Source organism: Enhydra lutris, unplaced genomic scaffold (genome assembly GCF_002288905.1).
Source record: "Enhydra lutris kenyoni isolate GAN:26980312 unplaced genomic scaffold, ASM228890v2 scaffoldscaffold14, whole genome shotgun sequence".
Lineage (NCBI taxonomy): Eukaryota > Metazoa > Chordata > Mammalia > Carnivora > Mustelidae > Enhydra > Enhydra lutris.
Window position 1 is genome coordinate 38,818,515 of NW_019154098.1, and position 22,642 is coordinate 38,841,156.

Genomic DNA, 22,642 nt, shown 5'->3' on the forward strand with positions numbered 1-22,642 from the left:
ATGAATATGTCAGAGCATTTTCAAATGTGCTGTTTTATGTTTGTATTTTCTGGATTCTTTTTTTTTTTAAATAATTCAGTTTATTAAGAAAGTGAATATAGTAACACGTCTTTAAAGCTAGGGAGTATGTTGCAGCATTTCTTAACTTTGAATAGGTTTGTTACAAGAAATTAAAAGGAATCCTGTCACTTTCCAATTGAGGTAAAATGAAAAGAGTCTTAGAAAATAAAAATGAAAGACTCTGAAGGGTGAAGGAAGGAGAAAAATCTCAGCTTCTTTTCCTTTAAAGCTCTTTGCCAGGAAATTATAAGTTTAGAGTACTTTTGGGCAAAGAGCCCAACTTGAGAGGAAATGTATGATAGAGCTGAAAAATAAGACTTTAATTTTAAATAGTCTTCTGTCTATTGTAGAGCATCTGTTTTCTTAGGTGGATTTCATCTCATTCTAGTGCCAGTAATTAACTAAACCCTCATACATTTTAAAACAGTTTTATAAAAAGTAAATCCTCTATGAGATCATCAAATCACATCTATTTTACTATTGAAACAGTGATACTTAACAACCAAACAATTAAAAGCCAGAGCTCTAGAGTCAGACTTTGGTTCTTGTCTTACCGCTGCCGTTTACTCAGTGCAGTGGTGGGCAGGGTAACTTTTCTAAGTCTCCATCTTGCAAAATGGAGGTAGTAATAGTTCCTTTTCTTTGGGTTTTGTGAAGATTAGAAGAAATAGTGATTGTAAACCATTTGTCTTGGAAAATATCTTCTAAAGTGTTTCAGAAATGTGTCTGTTACTGTCAACATCTTCTGAAGAAACACCTAGCTTTCCAAAGAGATAAAAGGACAGCTTTCACTTGAATAAATATGTTCTAGTTGAGTTAAAAAAAATGAGTTGTATTACTTTAGAGCTAAACATCTAAATATTTACAAAGCGTTTGGCCTTTAAAAAACAAAAGGGAACAGAAAAAAATGATCCTTAAATTTTATGAGTTTGAGGTAAAAGTGTACTTTCTGTGGTTGAAGTAGAAAAGATGTTTGATTTTCCTGGACTCAAGACAGAGTCATTGTTGTATAAATTAAAAATATTAGTTAAGGGACACCTGGGTGGCTCAGTCAGTTAAGCATCTGCCTTCAGCTCAGGTCATGATCCCAGGGTCCTGGGATCAAGCCCTGCATCAGGCTGCCTGCTCAGTGGGGAGTCTGTTTCTCCCTCTCACTCTACAGTGCCCCCCTGTTTGTGTTCTCTTTTGTGTGCTCTCTCTCTCTCTGTTAAATAGCTAAATAAAATCTTTAAAAAAAATTCTTTAAGGCTAGTATTTAGACTGACATTGCTTGATAGTGGAATTGAAAGACTGAAGAATGAAAACCTTTCATGTATTTTAAAGATGTTTTACTTTTCTAACAGTATTCAAGATGAAACTACTAGGGTTGAAGAGAAGAACTTAATTTTATTTTACTTATTTAATTTTTAAAAAGATTTATTTATTTTAGAGGGAGAGAGAAAGAGAGTGTGTGGGGTGGGGGGGGTGGCAGAGGGAGAGGGAGAGAGAGTCTTACGCAGACTCCATGGTAAGCATAGAGCCTTATGGGAGGCTCAGTCTTAATGACCCTGAGATCATGACTTGCGCCAAAACGGATGCTTAACCGACTGCACCATCCAGGTACCCAGAGGAAAATTTAAAATTTTTTTTTAAAGATTTTGTTTATTTATTTGAGAGAGAGAGAGCGAGAGCGAGAGAGAGAGTGTGTGTGCACAAGCTGGGGAGGGAGGGGCAGAGGGAGAGGGAGAAGCAGGAACCCTGGGATCATGACCTGAGCTGAAGGGAGATGCTTAACCAACTGAGACACCCAGGTGCTCTGAGAACTTAAACTTAGATGAGGTATTGCATGTAAGATGCAACATAGTGCTTAGCATATGGCAGCAATAACAGTATGTTAATAAAGGTTCTGACTTACTAGATAGCTACTATTAGTGGTAATAAAGCTGCCAATTGTGTGATTAGTAAGATATAGGGAAATTTGCCATGAAAGAAAAACACACTGAAAATTACAGAGCCGAAATGAGGTGGAAGGATCTTTAAAGGGAAGGGTACCTCTGTTCTTGCAGAGTTGGAAGTTCTTTTCTTCTGCTGGATTTGCTCTCTAACTAGGTCCTCCTCTCCATGATTAGTTTCCCAAGAGATCTAGAAGGCATATCCTAATTATTCTTGACAAGAGAGCTAGGAGCAGCCATGTAGAAAGCCTTCATCTGTGTTCCTCTTTAAAAGTATTTGGCCAAACTACGCACCCCCCCCCCCCAAAAATGGGCAAAGGACTTGAATAGACATTTCTCCAAAGAAGATATAGACAGTAAGTCTGTGAAAAGAACCTCAACATTCCTCCCCATTAGGGAAATGCAAATCAAAACCACAATGAGATCATGTCACACTGTTTAGGATGGCTATTTTATCTATATATCTATAACTATATCTATATTTATATCTATATCTATTTCCAGAAAATAAGTGTTGTCTTAGCTTCTTTTCCTTTAAAGCCAGAAAATAAGTATTGTCTAGGATATGTAGCAATTGGAATTCTTGTACCCTGGAATGTAAAATACTACAGTCACTGTGGAAAACAGTGTGATGGTTCCATAAAAAAGGAAACGTACAATTACCATATGATCCAGCAGTTCCATTTCTAGGTATATATCCAAAAGAATTGAAGGCAGGGATTCAGAGATGTCTGTACACCAGAGTTTATTTTCAGCATTATTCACAGTAGCTAAAAGTGTCCACTGATGAATGGATAAGCAAAATGTGTTATATACATTCTGGTATATTACTCAACCTTGAAAGGAGTGAAATTTGTCATACATGCTACCTACAACATGGCTGAATCTTAAAAACCTGCTAACGGAAAGAAACCAGACACAAGACACATACACTGTATGATTGGAGTTCATCAAGACACAAAGTTGAACGGTGGTTAGTTCCAACTAGGGGAGGGGAAAATAGGAGGTCGTTGAATGGATAAAGAGTTTTAGTTTGGGATAATGAAAAGCCCTGGAGATGAATAGTGGTGATGGTTGCCTAACAGTGTGAATGTACTTAATACCACTTAAGTGTACACTTAAAAATAATTAAAACAGTAGGGGTGCCTGGGTGGCTCAGGTGGTTAAGCATCTGACTATTGGGTTCAGTTCAGGTCATGATCTCAGGGTTATGAGATCAAGGCTTGGGTTGGGCTCCATGCTCACCGTGGTCTACTTGAGGTTTTCGCTTTCTCTCTCCTTTTGCCTGTTGCCCCGCTCGCATGCTCTCTTTCTCTCTCTCTTTTTCAAATAAGTAACTAAATAAAATCTTTAAAAACATAGTTAAAATAATAAATTTTATGTTATGTATATTTTACCACAGCTAAAAACAAAACAAAATAAACCTTTAGCCCGTCATAAGCAGCTAGCCGTGCCTTCTTTCTTCTGAAGTTTATTTCCGTCTCTTCAAAGCTAAAGAGACGTCCTTAGCAGAAGTTACAACCTGTCTACAAACTTGTAAACCGCTGCTCCAAAGCTGGAAACAGAAAAGAAAGAAGGATTAAGTATAGTCCTTTCTTTCTTTCCTTCTTTTTTTTTTTTTCCTACCTTAAGTCTTTTATGACTGCTCTGTTTCTTGCAGGGAGCTAGTTTGGTGTTAACAGACTTTCAGAAAAAGCTGTTAACTCCTGACTAGCGTCAGAGCTCCAGTCCCCCAAATTTGCACTCTCTTTTTTTGTCCTACACTTATATTTTCACGTAATATTGCACAGATTACTTCATCTACTTTGTAGAGAAGGTTGAAATTCTGTGACTGGCAGGCAGAAGAAGTACCTTATATTCGTTCATCCTCATTTCATGTGATTATTGTTCCTACATAATTTTTCTTGTATTATAGGAGGGCAATTTCCTCTCGTTCTAACTTTCAGGTAACCATTGAACACGTCCCTTCTTATATTTATATATATTTATTCTTATAGTCACATTTTTGTTCCCCGATTCTAGAATCTTTAAAATCTCTATTTGTAAGGCTTCATTCTGTTGAAACATGCTCAGGCCTTGTCTGTCTAATGAAACTGCTTTAAGGTAGCACGTTTTTAGATATTGCTTGGGGAGATCAGAAACCTTTTTTCTGTTCTTATCCCTCTTATCTATCTATCTATCTTTCTTTCAAGGTTTTATTTATTTGAAAGAGTGGATAAGAGAGCAGGAGCAGGGGATGGGGAGGGGAGGTAGAAGCAGACTCCTCACGGAGCAGGGAGCCCAGACTTGGGCTTGATCTAGGGACTCCAGGATCATGACCTGAGCCCAAGACAGACCCTTAACCAACTGAGCCACCGAGGTATCCCTATATGTTTCTGAAAGCTTTCTTTCTCTCTGGCCTTCTGATTTTTCTATTGCTTCTGTTTCTCCGTTTTAGTGCTCTTCTTTCCAATTCATAATTGGCACTGACCTTGCATTGACATGGCCTACCTCCTCTTTTTTTTAATGTAGTTATTTCCTTGGTGAGTTTATCCACTCTTAAGTTTTCAACTTTGATCAAAATGACCCACAAATACATACCTTTAAGAATCAGTCTTTTGTGGTCAGTGTTACTCAGTATTTTCAATCTACTAGATAACAGTTGACTACTTTGCTGTCTCTCAGAAGTAATGTGTTCACAATGGAATCCCTGCCTTCCATCTAACCTCTCTACTGATGAGTGACGTCACTCTTGTGCCAGTTTGCATTTGGTGTGTGTGTCTTCTTTCTGCTTAGTTTCCTGTAGTAGTTACTCTGCTCCTTAGGTCCTTTAAGACCAAAAGGAAGAGAGATACACAGATTGTCTTCAGTGATAGAATTTTATTGCAAGGATAACTCAGGAAATGTGCATGGGGGAGCATGGGAAGGTGCATAGTCAGCTGCTTGTTCCATATGAGCTTCAGTGTCTCTGATACTGGCTTGTGGAATTCGCTCCAAAATAAAGGAAGTAGCAGCTTAGAGTCACTTGGAAAAATGACGTGAGCTCCCATGGCCTTTGTCATCTTTGTTCACGTATCATTCATACTTTCTGAAACCTAAGGTGAATTGGGCCATTTTGCACATGAAATTTGGAACATCCCTGTTGGCCATTTCAACCTTTGGGTGGATGTTTTTGGCCTCTGGATCAAGTTCTAGCTATATTTAGTTTTTATTGCTGGGATGGTAAAGCTGATTTAGTTTGAGGTAGCATGTGATGAACCATAACAACTTACACATGAAGGTAGGTTTTTCTCTTTAAGGGCACTGTGTGACTGGCATTTTGAAGTTCCATAAGGTCTCTAGTAGTTAGCAAATTTGTTTTTTTTTCATTTGTTTATTCTTTTATTTGTTGAAGAAAAGTAGTGTGTGATTCTGCAGATATGAGGCTGGATGAGACATGATCCATATCTTCATGGAATTCCCATTTTAGCTCTAGTGATTAAACTCATATAGTAAATAAATAATGAAAGGAATAATGATTCAGTGTGCTAAGTGCTATGGGACCATAGTTGACAATGGATTTAGTTCTTTGTGTTTGGATGGGTAGGTGGGTAGGGATGGTGGTAGAGGACAGAAGGCTATCTCTGAGGTTCCAGAGAAGACTTTTGAGTGTATCTTTAAAGAAGTGGTTAAATGGGGACGCCTGGGTGGCTCAGTTGGTTAAGCGGCTGCCTTCGGCTCAGGTCATGATCCCAGCATCCTGGGATCGAGTCCCACATCGGGCTCCTTGCTCAGCGGGGAGCCTGCTTCTCCCTCTGCCTCTGCCTGCCATTCTGTCTGCCTGTGCTCATGCTCTCTCTCTCTCTCTCTCTCTCTCTCTCTAACAAATAAATAAATAAAATCTTTAAAAAAAAAAAAAGAAGTGGTTAAATGACAAGATCAGGTAAGAGAGAATGGACATATAGAAGTATTACTTCTGTATCTTGCATCATGTACAAATAACTATACAAATCTGTCCTTTGTAGTACAGTGATTATGTGATTTTTGAAAAATGTGTGCTGTGAAAATTCAGGATCTTCAAGGAATAGCCCATTGGGTCTAGAGTGTAGGTTATGGAAATTAGGTGATTGAGCGGATATGTTAGGTTCTGTCCCATCTTTTTATCTTGTATGCAGTAAGAAATGATGATTCTTTCAGAATTTCTCTTGAATTTGTTCTTTCCTATCATTTACACTGTTAACTTTTTAAGCCCGGATCCTTGTGACCACATTTCTCGGTTGCAAGAAACAAAACCATGCCCTAGTTTTACAGTTTTTTAGTTCTTATCTCCATTATGGAATTTGGCTTGTAGGACATTTAGAAGATTGGGAAGAAATCTCTGGAGGAAGAGTATGTTGTTTATCTTACACAGTTTGCAGTATTCTATCATTATCATAATCACCATAATGTACTTCAGAACTCCATCTCTTTGGTTCCTCCATACCACATTTCCTAAAACATAATTTAAATTGCTATTTGCCTAGACCATCTATCATCTCATATAATATGGTATGGTGATTTGGAATTTAAGAAGCACAAAATAAGCTACAAGTTTATCTGTTTAATCTCTTGAGTGCATACTGTAGCTTTGGGAGAAAAAATGAAGTTGTTAAATCCTGTTCTAAGAGATCATGTTTCGTGTCTGTAATAGTACATTTCAGAGTAGAAATAACTAATTAATTTGAAGATGAGAAATTCCTGGGAACACTTATAAAAGAATATCCCCCTTAAAAATATGGTACTTGAGGTAGTAATAGATGGGAATTAGTGAGTGTGCTTTCATATTTCCTAGCTTCCTAACAGTGAGAGGCTCCATACTATCTCTTGGACAGACGTTGGTTTGATTTCGTTTTGCTATTTATTGACTTAGTGACTGGCGAAGTCACTTAACTTCTTATTTTCTTATTAGTTTTCTTATTAAAAAGTTTTCTTATTAAAAACATTTAGTTTTTAGTTTTCTTATTAAAAACTGAGAATATTTTAACAGCTACCAAAAAGGTTGTTACAGAGATTAAATGAGAAAATGCTTGTTAAGTGCTCAGCATAAGGCCAATAAAAGCCCTAATAAATGTTAACTACTTTTATTATTACATTTCGTTTAGCTCTTTTTTTTTTTTTTAAGATTTTATTTATTTATTTATTTACCAGAGGGTGTGGGGGAAGAGAGAGGGAGGGAGGGAACGCACGCGCATGCGCACGCACAGGCAGGCAGAGTGGCAGGCAGAGGCAGAGAGAGAAGCGGGATCTCCGCTGAGCACGGAGCCCATTGCAGGACTTGATCCTAGGACCCCGGGATATGACCTGAGCCCAAGGCAGTGGCTCAACCCACTGAGCCACCCAGGCATCCCATGTTTCGTTTAGCTCTTATGTATCTGTCTTTCCTACTTTATTAGGAGTTCTGAGTTGTCATGGGCTGTATCTTAACTTTCTTTGCCTTACCCCAGCATGTAGCTTATTGTCTACAAATTCAGTAAGTGTATATTAAGTGGATATAAATGGATGAATTTTTAAATACAGTTTGGTCAGTTTTTGTACCCATTTTGAAGATGCACTTTAGAAAGTTTAGTTTTGGGGGATGCCTGGGTGGCACAGTCAGTTAAGCAACTGACCGACTCTTGGTTTCAGCTCAGGTCATGATCTCAGGGTTGTGAGGTTGAGCCTTATGTCAGGCTGCACACTGAGTACTGAGTCTACTTGAGATTCTCTTTCCCTCCCGCTCTGCCCCTCCCTCTCATGCTGTCTCTCTCTCTCTCTCTCTGTCAAATTAAAAAAAAAAAAAAGATTATTTATTTGGCAGAGAGAGAGAGAGAGAGAGAACAAGTACAAAAGTACAAATGGGGAGTGGCAGGCAGAGAGAGAAGCAGGCCCCCCACCGAGTGGGTAGCCCTATGCAGGACTTGATCCCAGGACCTTTGGATCATGACCTGAGCCAAAGGCAGACTCCCAACCCACTGAGCAACCCAGGCATCCCAATAAATAAATAAATCTTAAAAAAAAAAAAAGTTTAGTTTTTCTAAAGATGGTATTTTGTAAGCAGTTGCAAAATTCACTCACAGGAGTAAGACTGATTAACAGATACTGATTTTACTAGTTCTGATTGTCATGGTTAGTTTATTAGTTCAGCCTATATAAAGAGGCCTTTCTTTTCAGTGTATAAAATGATTTCATGGAATGCATTTCATGAAACAATTGTTGAGTCATGCAGAAAAATTTTAATTTTCTTATACAATTTTAAAAATTTCCCCCAATTATATAAAAAAATGAATATTTATTTTAGAAAACTTATGAAACAAAAGCATAAGATAGAGTGACACCCCCCCCCCAATTAAACCTTGGTGCTTGGAATCCTAAAATATTTACCTGCAGCAAATATTTGAATTCCTCTTATGTCCAGAGCACAGTTTTTGGTGCTGGGAATTATAGCACTGAACAAATCAAAGTCTACTGGTAGTTTGGTGCCAGTGTGTTTGTGTGAATGGATGTATGCAGATACACCTGTGCTTAAAAGAAAACATGAACATGATTTACTTCTGTGCTCATTATTTTGTAACCTGTCCTTTTTTCTTTTAGCAATATATTTTTCAATTGTTTTATGTTAGTGAGTTTTCTACAGATGATTTTTAGTGGCTACTTGATAATTTCATGAATAGATGTTCTATAGTTAATTAATAACATATGTTCAGGCATTTAATTTACTTCTAGATTTTATTATAATTTACAAGGAATATAAATTTTTTATTTCCTAGGCCAATTCATTTAATTCCTACCATTTACTCTTTTTTTTTTTTAAGATTTAATTTATTTATTTGACAGACAGAGGAAGATCACAAGTAGGTAGAGAGGCAGGCGGAGAGAGAGGAAAGGAAGCAGGCTCCCCACTGAGCAGAGAGCCCGATGGTGGGGCTTGATCCCAGGACCCTGGGCTTTAACCCATTGAGCCACCCAGGCGCCCCAACCTACCATTTACTCTTAAAAAAATTTTTTTTTATTATGGAAAACTTGAAATAGTTTTGTAAAGAAGAGAGAATAAACCTCTGTACCCATCACCCATGTTGAACAATTTAATACATCTGGCCAATCTTACATAATTTGTGTTTCCATACATGGCCCTCACCGTTTGGTATTTTGAAGTAATCTCAAGATATTATATCTTATCTTTTTTTTTTAAAGATTTTATTTATTTATTAGCATGTGAGCAGGTGTTGGGGGAAGAGCAGGGGGAGAGGGACAAGCACAATCTACACTGAACACAGAGCCCCAAATGGGGCTCAGTCACACGACCCCGAGGTCATGGCATGAGCCGAAATCAAGAGTTGGATGCTTAACCAACTGAGCCACCCAGGCGCCCCTCATAGCCTTCTTGACTAATTCAGTATGCATCTCTAAAAGACAAGCATATTAGACAGTATATCACTGTAATACTCTTATCTGAGGTGGAATTTTTTGCCAAAGGCAGATGCTTAACAACTGAGCCACCCTGGTGCCCCTGGTGTAATTTTTTGTAACTTATTCTTGAATGATAAAATATTGAGGAGAATGCGGAGAAAACTGAAATTAGTGAATATAGAATGATTCCTCCACCCTCCCATTGAAGATGTAAAAAACTTTGTATTGGGACCTTGGAAAAAATATTAACAGAAATTCCGAAGTGAACAGGAAACACAAAAGTGAGATAAATAAATTTGTAGATGAGGGTAAGATTGAAGTGGGCATTTGCATATTGAATTACTAGAGAAGTTGGTTGTAGCTAAAAAAAAAAAAAAAGAATTCTAATGTCTGAAAACAATGTGGGAGAAGACTGCTTTTTTTTACGGTGTTAGCAACAGCAGTATAATAGATTATGTTCTCTCCTGCTTTATGAGATAGAAGTCAAATGACAGGAAAGGAAAAGACAGTATTAGCTACTTACTTGTTTGTTTTTTAACTGAAACAGTTGACAGTTTTATTTTCACATTTCACAGTAAAATGAAAATCGCCTTTTTTTTGGTCACTACTCCCCTGCAAAAACTATTCTCTCTTTGATAGGAAGGGGGAGCAAGTTTTCCTTGTCATGTCATTAGAAAACATCCAGAGTCTCAGCACCATAGTCTCCTGGGGAAGTAGAACAAGTAATATAAAATGGATATAAAGAAGTTCCTGTTGGGGCACCTGGGTGGCTCAGTGGGTTAAAGCCTTTGCCTTCGGCTCTGGTCATGATCTCAGGGTCCTGGGATCGAGCCCCGAATCGGGCTCTCTGCTTGGCGGGGAGCCTGCTTCCCTTCCTCTCTCTCTGCCTGCCTCTCTGCCTACTTGCGATCTCTGACTGTCCAATGAATAAAATCTTTAAAAAAAAAAAAAAAAGTTCCTGTCTCTCCTTATCTGTCTGGTCGAGTCATTCCTGGCCGCATGGGCATTGTCATGGGATGGGCAGGAAGTCTCATCATTGGGGACCCAGGCATGTGGCCTCCTATAGACAGTCTCATTCCAGGAGCAGGTCCCACCGGCATCATCCCAGGAAGAGGAGGGCCCCCCATATAGAATGCAGGCATCATCCCAGGGCCAGGAGGACTAGGGAGACTGGGGGGAGGTTGGATCATTGCATCTGTAGGAGGAGGAGCAGAGGTATTTTTCCTTACTGAAATGCGGGGGTTGTTTTGTTGCTGAAGCTCTGAACCTGCTCTTCCATCAATTTCTGACAGTAGTCTTCACATTATCTTTGTGTTTCCTGCCTCTGCGTGTGTCTTTCTCAAAGACGGAAAGTCATGCGTGAGGCGTGAGTTATCAGTAGTCACAATAACGCTTAGGCATGTTGCTCTGTAGGCCAGTGACCACTCTGTCCCATGCCACCAAGAAATGACTGCCACTGACTTGTTTTAATAAGACAGTTCTGGGGTATGTCTGCTTACGTATGTAATAAACCCTATCTAGCTAGTTCCATAAGAGAAATCTCTTGTGCATTACTTGTTCTTCACAAAATTCCCTCACACGTGGGATAGTGTGTGCTCTAAAGGCACTAATTAAGAATTTTTTGGACCTCTGGTTAAAAACATAGAGTTAAGATGAAATCCCAAGGTGTTAAAAACCATAGTATGTCAAGTTCAGATGAAATTATGCTCATTATATTGTGTTTGCCAAGGCAATAAAATAGGAAAATGTGTGTGTATGTGTATATGTATTTTAAATTGGCTTTTAATTATGAGGTTTTTGGTTTTTTTTAGCTGTAAGGGTTTTCAAAGCAGACAAATAAAAATTATTTAAAATTAAACCATAATTGAAATGATTAGTTTCACTTAAAACACCAGAAAGGGAAAGAGGAAATAAAGACAAATGACATAAAACAGGAATTGTTTACCAAAGTAAATCATGTGTTTTCACTTGATAAACACCCCAGAGACCATCTTTTTTCCTCAGTTACACTGGTAACATTTCCATTGTCCAACATGTTGAGAAAATGAGACCTGTGAAGTAATAGAAAATTCTTATTACATGTTTACTGGATTCGCTTGGAGGACCTATGACTTGTTTGTTTAAATTAAGCCAGATTAAGAACCTGCTTTATAGAAAACGTTTGTAACTTCTGAGGAAGTATGTAGTGGTTGGATTACCTTTTGGCTTAGTATTAAAGAGAGTTGTTAGTGTACGGCTGTCTCCTTCACTGTGTCTTGTGCTTGGCTCCTTTTGAGTTCCTTGTGCTTGTTTAGCTGTGAAGGACATGAAACACCTTTGCTTTCTGAAGCATAGTAGTGAATATTTTTGAAAATTTAAGAGATTGACTCTTTTTCTAGTAGGAATATGTATATGGTTTTTGGTTCATAGTATCTACTTTTTTCTTTCCCCCTGCTTATTAGCCTCTTCGTATTTTTCTTTTCTTTTTTTCTTTCTTATCAGGTCCATGTCTTAGCCATTCTTTCACCAGTATCTTTAGTTCCTTTATGTCATTGTTCTTCTGCAGCATGTCTCTGGCAAAATGCCTGATTCCACTGTTTGCTTTTTCCTTACATACTTTAAGACTTGTGAGCAGTGCTGAAGAAAATACGAAACCTCGACTATTGCCGTTTTATTTATTTATTTTGTTTTTTAAAGATTTTTATTTATTTGATAGCGAGAGATAGCACAAGTAGGGGAAGCAGCAGGCAGAGGAAGAGAGGGAGAAGCAGGCTTCCCACTGAGCAGGGAACCCACTGTGGGGCTCGATCCCAGGACCCTGGGATCATGACCAGAGCTGAAGGCAGATGCCCAGCTGACTGAGCCACCCAGGTGCCCCAACAATTGCCATTTTAAATGGATGGTTCTCTAACAAGGCCTCAAAAAAGCCTGCAGTGCTATCTAGTAATCTTTTTAAACTTGGTGAGGTGTTTTGTTTTGTCTTGTTTTGTTTTTGTTCTCTACTCTGGCTATTTCATATCCGGTCCTGTATTCTCAAATCTTAGATTTTAACTTACTCACTCACAGTAGATGAATATCCCTCTGGCTTCCTAAAGCAAATAGAAGTCAGTATCTAAGAGCTCCCTTAGCTTTCTGCCATTAATCTACTGTTTAAGTCTGCTCATCCTTTTGTCCTATTATAATGAGAAAGGTGTCCCCAACCCTTTGAGGTTAAGTCAGTTCCGTCCACATGTGCTTTGGATCTCGTTCCTTCCAACCTTTTCAGGGACATGCTTTGGTAGTTAACTCTTCTTGTCACTTGTATTTTCAGTTTTCCTTTACTTTACGAATTCATTCAAAACAGCCTCTATACTTATTCAGGCATTTCCAGTGGGTTTTTGTTTGTTTGACTTTATCTTCTTTCTCAAACTCCTGTCTCCAGTCACTTACCCTTTCCAGAAACTTATAGTGGAGGGTGATCCGTAATTGTTGTTACTTATCCTTCACTTGATTCTGTTGTCTCATACCATTGCAGTTTGGCTTCTGCCTTTACCATGCCACTAAATTGCTCTTGCTATAATCATGAATAATTTCCTTACAACTACATACATACATACATTTATTTAGTTAGTTAGTTTTTAAAGATATTATTTATTTGTCAGAGAGCTCATGCAGAGGGAGCGGCAGGCAGAGGGAGAGGGAGAAGCAGATTCCCCGCTGATCCAGGAGCCTGATGTGGGACTCGATCCCAGCATGCTGGAATCATGGCCTGAGCCTAAGGCAGATGCTTAGCCGACTGAGCCACCCAGGCATCCCTCCTTATAACTACATTTAGATACTTTTTTTTTTTTGTAATTGTTATTGAGATGTAATTCACATAGAATAAAATTTACTCTTTTAGTTTGATTTAAAAAAATATTTTTTTTGGCTCAATAATAATCATTTTGAGATTTGGGATCTTTGCAGAGGTTTTTCTTTTTTGTTTTTTTGCCAGTGAGATGGGTGGCAAAGAATTGCACAAAGCACAGAGCAACAAGCAGGACAGAATTCATTCACTCTCAAAGGGAGGAGAGAGGCCAGACATCAGGAGAGATGTTGGCCCTAAGTTTCTATTAGGCTGGGCCTTTTAAGGGATTTTAAGGATGTGAGAGGGTTGTAGCTGTGCCCACGGGGGAGGAGGGTGTGTGAGGAGGTGGTCAGCTGTTGGCCAGGTAGAGCGGGAGGTGACAGGTTTCTTGGGGGACTCTGTTTGTGGCTTATCTGGGGTGTGGGTTGTGGTCCTACTAGAGAAGAATGTGTTTTGTGGTGGTCTATTTTCTGAGAAGGAGGGGCACCATGACTCGGAAAAACAAAGCATTAGGGCCAAGTGCAGACACCTATGAGTTTTGTCTGTAAGCTTGGCAGGGGAGGGGGCTTTGACTAGAACCCTTTCAGTATTCTCCTCTAGTGTATGGATTTACCATAGTTTGTTTATTCACCTACTAATTGATGGACATTTGGATTTTTTTTTTTCTAGTTTTTGGTTGTTTTGAATAAGGCTGCTATGAATATATGTGTACAAGTCTTTGGTGGACATTTTGTTCTTTTCTCAGGTAAATGCCTAGAAGTAGAATTGTATAAGTGTGTGCCAATAAGTTTAGAAGAACTGCTCATCTTTTTTTTAAAGTGACTAACTTTTCATTTCTAATATCAATGTATGAGAGATCCTCTTGTTCCATATCCTTACCAATACTCAGTATTATCTTTTTAATTTTAGACATTTTGGGGGGGTGGTGGTATCTTACTGTAGTTTTATTTTTTATTTCCCTCATGAGACAATATGCTCATTAGCCATTTGTTGGTATTTTTTCTTTTCATGTGCTTGTTAGCTATATGTATATTTTTTTGTGAAATGTCTGCTCATATTTTTTGCCATTTTTATTTTTGGATTTTTGTCTTACTATTGATAAGAATTCTTTGTGTATTAGGACACAATTCCTGTATCATGTATGTGCCTTTTTTGTTCCCCCAGAGGCACTTAGACTAGGCAATTCTATATCAGTTTTTGTGTTTGTGGTTGGGGAGTGGGAGACTGTCTGGGATTCAAGTGGAAATAATACAACATCTCCAAAAGCAAGGAAAGTGATTCTTTGTCAAAAGATGAAATAGTCTACCAAACCAGACCCAGAGATGGTCCAGATGCTGGAACTATCATACAGGGACTCTGAAGTTACGATGATTACTGTGTTAAAAGTATCTGGTGACAGGTGAACAACACCTGTGAAGAGTTAGGAGAATTTATGAGAGCAATGGAAATTATTGAAAAAAATTATATAAATAAAGAAGCTAGAAATAAAAGATATGAAATAAAGAACTTAATTGGTTGATAGTATTGTTTGTCTTCTATATCCTTACTGATTTTTTTTGTAAACTTACTGTAAACTTTTTTGTAAACTTACTGTATCAATTATTAAGAGAGGAGTTGAAAGCTCCAATAATTATTTTGGATTTGTCCTTTTTTCTTTTCAATTCTTTTAGTTTTCCATGTTTTTATAAGCTGTGTTTTAGGGTTCTTACATGTGTAGGGTTGTTATATCTCCTGGTAAATTGATCCTTTTATCATGAAATATCCCTCTTTATCTGCTGACATTAATTTCTCTGCAGTCTTCTTTGCCCGATATCAATACAACTACTTCAGTTTTGTTTTGATTAGTTTCACATGGTATGTATTTTTCCAGTCTTTTATTTAACCTCTTTGTGTCTTTATTTAAGGTGAGTTTTTTGTAGATATCGTGTAGTTGGATCTTGCCTTTTTAATCCAATCTCACAATCTCTTTTAATTGGAATGATTTGACTCCATAAATATATATATTTTTTCCTTTTTCCTTTTGAAGTTTCTTCACATTTATTTTTCACATAATTTTATAAATATTAAACAATAGCTTCAATTTAAAAGTAAACATCCTGTTATTTTTTATTTTATAGGATTTTGTATGTTAACTATCCATTTAGTTTTTTCAGATCTTCACAGTTCCTTTAATACAAAAGAGCTTCTGAATCATTTCTATTCCAGCAATGCATAAGTTGTAGAAAAGTTTGTGGCAACTGACATTCCATGATTTTTTTAAATTACTCATTAGTTTATGGACAGTTTAACTTAATCCTTAAAAGAGAATTAGGAATGTATTATTCGCTTCCATTTGTATGCTAATCACAGCAAGCTATGAATTCGGTTTAGCATAAAGTGCTTAATTACAAAGTAATGTGATAAGAATTTAAATTCTGATCTAAAAGGAACTAGGAAATAGGAACTAATTATCTGCTTTCCACTTAACAGTTCTTACAGTGGTGTTGGCAGTAGCTGAAGTCACAGGGTGGAGGGAAGACTGTCCACTGAATCTTACAGAATAAAATAATAAATTAATTACTCTTTATAAAACACTGGGGATTTTTGCTTTTATAGTCTCTAAAAGAAATCTGGGTGAAAGATTCCTTTCAGGTGAATAGATCCAAACTTGACAAACAATTAAATTAAATGTCCAATTCAATTGATAGAAAGTTCAAGATTTTTTTTCCACTGAATTTATCATACTTTGTTTAAAATTATTTTTTATTTTTTATTTAAATTCAATTAATTAACATATAATTTATTAGTTTAAGAGATAGAAGTCAGTGATTTATCGGTCCTATACCCAGTGCTCATTACATCATGTGCCCTCTTTAATGTCCATCCCCCACCCACCTCCCCTCCAGCAACCCTCAGTTTATTTCTTATGATTAAGAGTCTTATGGTTTGTCTTCCTCTTAATTTCATCTTGTTTTATTTTTTCCTCTCTTACCCTATGATCCTCTGTTTTGTTTCTTCAATTCCACATATGAGTGAGATCATATGATAATTGTCCTTCTTTGATTGACTTATTTTGCTTAGCGTAACACCCTCTAGTCCCATCCATGTTGTTGCAAATGGCAAGATTTCATTTTTTTGATGGCTTAGTAGTTGTCCATCACATATCTATATATTTGTACCACACCTTTATCTATTCATCTGTCGATGGACATCTCGGCTCTTTCCATAGTTTGGCTGTTGTGGACATTGCTGCTATAAGCATCGTGCAGTGCCCCTTCAGATCACTACGTTTGTATCTTTGGTGTAAATACCTAGCAGTGCACTTGCTGGGTCATAAGGTAGCTCTATTTTCAACTTTTTTTTTTTTTAAGATTTTATTTATTTATTTGACAGACAGAAATCACAAGTAGGTAGAGAGGCAGGCAGAGAGAGAGGGGGAGGCAGGCTCCCTGCCAAGCAGAGAGCCAGATGCAGGGCTCTATCCCAGGACCCTGGGATCATGACCTGAGCTGAAGGCAGAGGCTTTAACCCACTGAGCCACCCAGGCGCCCCTATTTTCAAATTTCTGAGGAGCTTCCATTCTGTTTTTTAGAGTGGCTGCACCAGCTTATGTTCTCACCAACAATGTAGGAGGGTACCCCTTTCACTGAATCACCACAAACATCTGTTGTTTCCTGAGTGGTTAATTTTAGCCATTACTGACTGGTATGAGGTGGTATCTCACTGTGGTTTTTATTTGTATTTCCCTGATGCCAAGTGATGTGGAGGATTTTTTCATGTGTCTGTTGGCCATTTGGATGTCCTTTTTTGAGAAATGTCTTTTCATGTCTTCTACCCATTTCTTGATTGGATTATTTCTTCTTTGGGTGTTGAGTTTGATAAGTTTATTATAGGCTTTGGATACTAGCCCTTTATCTGAAATGTCATTTACAAATATCATCTCCCATTCTGTTAGTTGTCTTTTGATTTTGTTGACTGTTTCCTTTGTTGTACAAAAACTTTATCTTGATGGAGTCCCAGTAGTTCATTTTTGCTTTTGTTTCCCTTGCCTTTGGAGACATGTCTAGTAAGAAGTTGCTGTGGCCGAGGTCACAGTGGTTGCTGCCTGCATTTTCCTCTAGGATTTTGATAGATTCATATCTCAGTTCGAGTCTTTCATCCATTTTGAGTCTGTTTTTGTGTATGGTGTAAGAAAAGTACAGTTTCATTCTTCTGCATGTGGCTGTCCAATTTTCCCACCAACATTTTTTGAAGAGACTGTCTTTTTTTCCTTTGGATAGTCTTTCCTACTTTGTCCAGGATTGGTTGACCGCAGAGTTGAGGGTCCGTTTTTGAGTTCTCTATTCTGTTCCATTGATCTGTGTGTCTGTTTTTGTGCCATACTGTCTTGATGATTACAGCTTTGTAATAGAGCTTAAAGTTAGGGATTGTGATGCCACCAGTTTTGGTTTTCTTTTTCAACATCCCTTTGGCTATTCAGGGTCTTTTCTGGTTCTTTACAGATTTTAGGATTATTTGTTTCAGCTCTGTGAAAAAAGTTGATGATATTTTGATAGGGAATGCATTGAATGTATAGATTGCTCTAGGTAGCATAACATTTTAGCAATATTTATTCTTCCAATCCATGAGCATGGAATGTTTTTCCATTTATTTGTGTCTTCCTCAATTTCTTTCATGAGTGTTCTATAATTTTCACGAGTACTGATTCTTTCTTTGCCTCTTTGGTTAGATTTATTCCTAGGTATCTTACAGTTTTTGGTGCAGTTGTAAATGTGATTGACTCCTTAATTTCTCTTTCTTCTGTCTCATTGTTAGTATATAGAACTGCAGCTGATTTCTGTGCATTGATTTTATATCCTGCCACTTTGCTGCATTCCTGAATGAGTTTTAGCAATTTTGGGGTGGAGTCTTTTGGGTTTTCCACAGAATATCATGTCATCTGTGAAGAGTGAGAGTTTGACTTCTTCTTTGCCTATTCGGATGCCTTTTATTTCTTTTTGTTGTCTGATTGCTGAAACTAGGACTTCTAGTATTATGTTGAACAACAGAGGTGAGAGTAGATGTCCCTGCTGTGTTCCTGAGATTTGTTGTGGGCTTTTTATATATGACTTTTATGATACTAAGGTATGTTCCCTCTATCCCTACACTGTGAAGAGTTTTAATAAAAAAAGGATGCTGTGAGGTTCCTGCGTGTCATTAAGCGTCTGCCTTCGCCTCAGGTCATGATCCCAGGGTCCTAGGATCAAACCCCACATCAGGCTCCTCGCTCAGTGGGAAGCCTGCCTCTCCTTCTCTGACCCTTCCACCCCCACCCTGCTTGTGTTCCCTCTCTTGCCGTGTCTCTGTCAAATAAATAAACCAAATCTTTAAAAAAAACACAAAACAAAACCAGAAAGGATGCTGTACCTTGTCAGATGCTTTTTCTGCATTTATTGAGAGGATCATATGGTTCTTGTCCTTTCTTTTATTAATGTGTATATCACATTGATTGATTTGAGGCTGTTGAACTACCCTTGCAGCCCAGGAATAAATCCTACTTGGTCATTGTGAATTATCTTTTGAATGTACTGTTGGATCATATTGGCTATTAACTTGGTGAGAATTTTTACATCCATGTAAGTCAGGGATATTGGTCTGTAATTCTCCTTTTTGGTGGGTTCTTTGTCTGGTTTTGGGATCAAGGGACCTCATAGAAAATGTTTGGAAATTTTCCTTCCATTTCTATTTTTTGAAACAGCTTCAGAAGAATAGGTATTAATTCTTCTTTAAATGTTTGGTAGAATTCCTCTGGGAAGCCATCTGGCCCTGGACTGTTGTTTTTGGGGAGATTTTTGATTACTGCTTTAGTTTTCTTGCTGGTTATGGGTGGGTCTGTTCAGGTTTTCTTTTTCTTCCCATTTCAGTTTTGGTAGTTTATATGTCCCTAAGAATGCATCCATTTCTTCCAGATTGCTTAATTTTTTGGCATATAGCTGCTGGTAATATGTTTTTATAACATATTTGTGTTTCTTTGGTGTTGGTTGACTCCATATATATTTAATGCAATTAACCAGTAGAATTTTGTTAACTACTTTTCCCCCAGTTTTTCCTTAGTAGTTGCTTTAGGGATTTAGAGCAACTATAGTTGTCTAATATAGTATTTCTCTTTATTGTGATCAACTTTGGGTTGACTTAATTCCAGTAAAATATAACAAATTTGCTTTAATAGAGCCCCATTTCTTTACCCTTTCTTTTATATCTATGTCTATATTTATATATGTATATATAAATATATCATACCTAAGTATGTTGTAATTTCAATAATATAATACTATAATTATTGATTAAAATAATCTTATGTTTTCCAAGATAAGTATATCTTTTATGTTTATGTAAATATTTGGCATTTCCTTTAATTCAGAAGTTCTTTATTATTTTTTATAAAGAAGGTCTGCTAGCAACAGATTTTTTCAGTTTTTGTTTATCTGGGAATGTCCTTATTTCCCCTGCATTTGTAGAAGATAAATTTGCTGTATTTAGAATTAGAGATAGAATTAGCCCTATGAGTGTTTCCTTTCACTATCTTTGGACTGGCCTGGTTTCTGATGAGAAGTTGGCTGTTAAACATATTCTTGTTCTACTATTCATGAGGAGTCATTTTCTCTTACTGCTTTCTTAAGACTTTTTGTCTTTTAGCAGTTTGACTACAGTGTGTCTAGATGTGGATCTTTTTGTGTTTATCTTACTTGGGATTTGTTTTTCTTCTTGCATGTATAAATTAATGTTGTCAAATTTGGGAAGTTTTTTGTCTTTTAAAAGATTTTATTTTTTTATGGGAAGGAGAGAGTGTGGATGTGCATGGTGGGGAGGAGCAGTGGGAGAGAGAGAAGCAGCCTTTGCTCTGAGCAGGGAGACTGGTGTTGGGTTCAGTCCCAGGACCCCGGGATCATGACCTGAGCTGGAGGTAGATGCTTAACTGACTGAGCCACCCAGGTGCCTTCAAATTGGGAAATTTTCAACCACTGTCAATTTTCTTGAGGCACAAACTGGTTGATTTTTTTTTTTTTTTTTTGGAAGATTTTATTTGACAGAGAGAGCACAAGCAGGCGGAGGCAGAGGCAGAGGGAGAAGCAGGCTTCCGACTGAGCAGTGAGCCCAAAGTGGGACTCATTTCCAGGAACCTGGTTCATGTCCTGGGCCAAAGGCAGACGCTTAACTGACTGAGCCATCCAGGCATCCCAAAATGGTTGATTTTGATGATATTATTCAGTGTTTTTGTTTGAGGAGCATTTGCCAACCTCTTCACACTATCATAACCAAAAGTGGGGAGTGTCCTGATGTATTATAGTTTAAATCTAAAGTCTTGTCATTTTTTTCTACTTGTCACAATCTGTTCTTTGTTCCTCTCTGCGCTCCCCTCCCCCTTCTTGCCTTTTGGATCAGTAGAGTAATTTTTACTTCATTTTATCTCCACTGTTGATGTATTCGTGTTACCTCATTGATTTTTGTTTTTAGTGATTTCTCTAAGGTTTACAATATGAATTTTTAACTTATCAGAAATCTTTCTTAAATAATTTTCTATAACTTCACATATAATATGAGGCCCTTTTAAGAGTACAATTCTGTTTTTCATCTCCTTTCCTTTGTGTTGTTTTGTCCTATGTTTTACTTATACATATGTTATTTAGCTCCTCATTAGTTTTTATTTTTGATTTAAACAGTTTTAAATAAATGAAAAAATGGGGAAAATTTTCTTTTTTTTCTGTTTTAAGTCACTAAGACCTCTTTAAAAACTGTGGTAAAAGAGGGATGCCTGGCTGGCTTAGTCTTTAGAGCTTGTGACTCAGTCTTGGGGGGGAGTTCATTAGGCATGGAACCTATTTAAAAAAATAAAATTGTGGTAAAAGAAACATTAAATTTTTTGTTAAATTCATTACCTTTTGATAGGCGCCATCCTAGTGGTTATAAGGTGATATGTTGAGTAGTTTTGATTTCTGATTTGTTGAGTGTTGTTTTATCATGGAAGGTTGTTGCATTTTGCCAAATACTTTTCTGCATCAATTGAGATGATGATGTGGTTTTCATAATGATTGCTTTTTTTTTTTCTTTTTTTTTTTTCCGAGAGAGAGAGAGAGAGAGAGAGAGGAAGAGAGAGTGAGTGTGAACTGGGGATGAGTGGCAGAAGGAGAGAGGAAATCCTAAGTAGGCACAAGCCCAGCAGGGGTCTTGATCTCAGTGACCCTGAGATCATGACCTGAGCAGAAATTAGGAGACAGATGCTTAACTGACTGAACCAGTCAGGTGCCCCTAAACTATTACTTTTTATTTGTTGAACTATTATTACGTTCCTGGTATAAATTCCACTTGGTAATGGCATATAATTCTTTTAATGTGCTGTGAATTTGGTTTGCTAGTATTTTGTTGAGGATTTTTACATCAATACTCATTAAGGATATTGATCTGTGCTTTTCATGTTTTATTTTTGTATCATAGTAATGCTGGCCTCATAGAGTAAGTTTGTAAGTGTTCCTTCCTCTGCAGTTTTTTGGGAGAGTTTGAGAGTGTTGGTGCTAATTCTTCCTTAGATGTTTGATGTTTGATAGAATTCTCCAGTGAAGCGCTTTAGTTCTGGGCTTTTTTGTTGTTGTTGTTGTTGAGATGGTTTTGATTACTGCTTCAGTCTCCTTAGTAGTTACAGGTCTGCTGAGATTTTTAATTTTTTCATGATTCAGTCTTGGTAGGTTATATGTTTCTAAGAATTTAACCATTTCTTCTGTGTTATCTAATATGTTGGTTTATAACTATTCATAGTAATCTCTTATAATTCTTTATATTTCTGTGACCCACGAATTTTTGATGTCCCCTCTTTCATTTCTAATTTTAGTTGAGTTCCTCTTTCTCTCTCTCTCTCAAGTCTAGCTAAGGGTTTGTTAATTTTGTTGGTCTTTTCAGAAAACAAACTGGGTTTTTGTCTTAGTCTGTTTAGGTTGCTGTAACAAAACACCACAGACTGGGTACCTTATAAACAACAAATTTGTTTTTCACAGTTCTGGAAGCTTGGAAGTCCAAGGTTGAAGGCGCTGGGATGGTTATATTAAGGTAGAAGCTTTCTTTCTTGTTCATAGTGGATACCTTGCGTGTCCTCAAATGGAGGAAGGGGCTAGAGATCTCTTTAGCACTTCTTTTATGAGGCAGAATCATGAGGGCTCCTTAGTTGTTTAAGGAGTTAGACTTGTTCTGGTATGCAGTTTAAGTTACCTTATTGATTGGCTCAGTGTTTGTAAGACTTGTTTTTAACTTCCTTTTTGTAGAATGCAAAGTAGAATTTATGTTTTGTTGATGTAGTATCCTTTCTAAAACAAGGTCATTGAGGGATCTCTGTTGGTGACCTTTGTATTGTGAGAGTTCTCTTAGCTTCTCTTAGTGGGAAAGATTCTCAGCCGCATGGGTTCTCCGGGAGTTGTTCTTTTTCAACTCCCTTGTAATTTTTTTTCTTAAGAAATTG

The 22,642-nt window shown here is 37.3% G+C and overlaps 1 protein-coding gene and 1 pseudogene across 2 annotated transcripts in view; one reads left to right on the plus strand and one right to left on the minus strand.

The window, feature by feature from the left end:
* Positions 1–22,642, plus strand: part of LOC111146471 (serine/threonine kinase 3) — a 269,794-nt gene that overhangs the window by 13,461 nt on the left and 233,691 nt on the right. The window contains exon 1 of one of the 2 annotated variants that reach the window (XM_022502026.1): positions 22,194–22,236. The exons of the other annotated variant lie outside the window; for it this stretch is intronic. Coding sequence (XP_022357734.1) covers positions 22,223–22,236 — 14 coding nt within the window. The 5' untranslated portion in view covers positions 22,194–22,222. Of the gene's footprint in view, positions 1–22,193; positions 22,237–22,642 lie in introns of those variants that run through there. 2 annotated transcript variants of the gene reach the window in all.
* LOC111146472 lies at positions 10,343–10,775 on the minus strand (annotated as a pseudogene).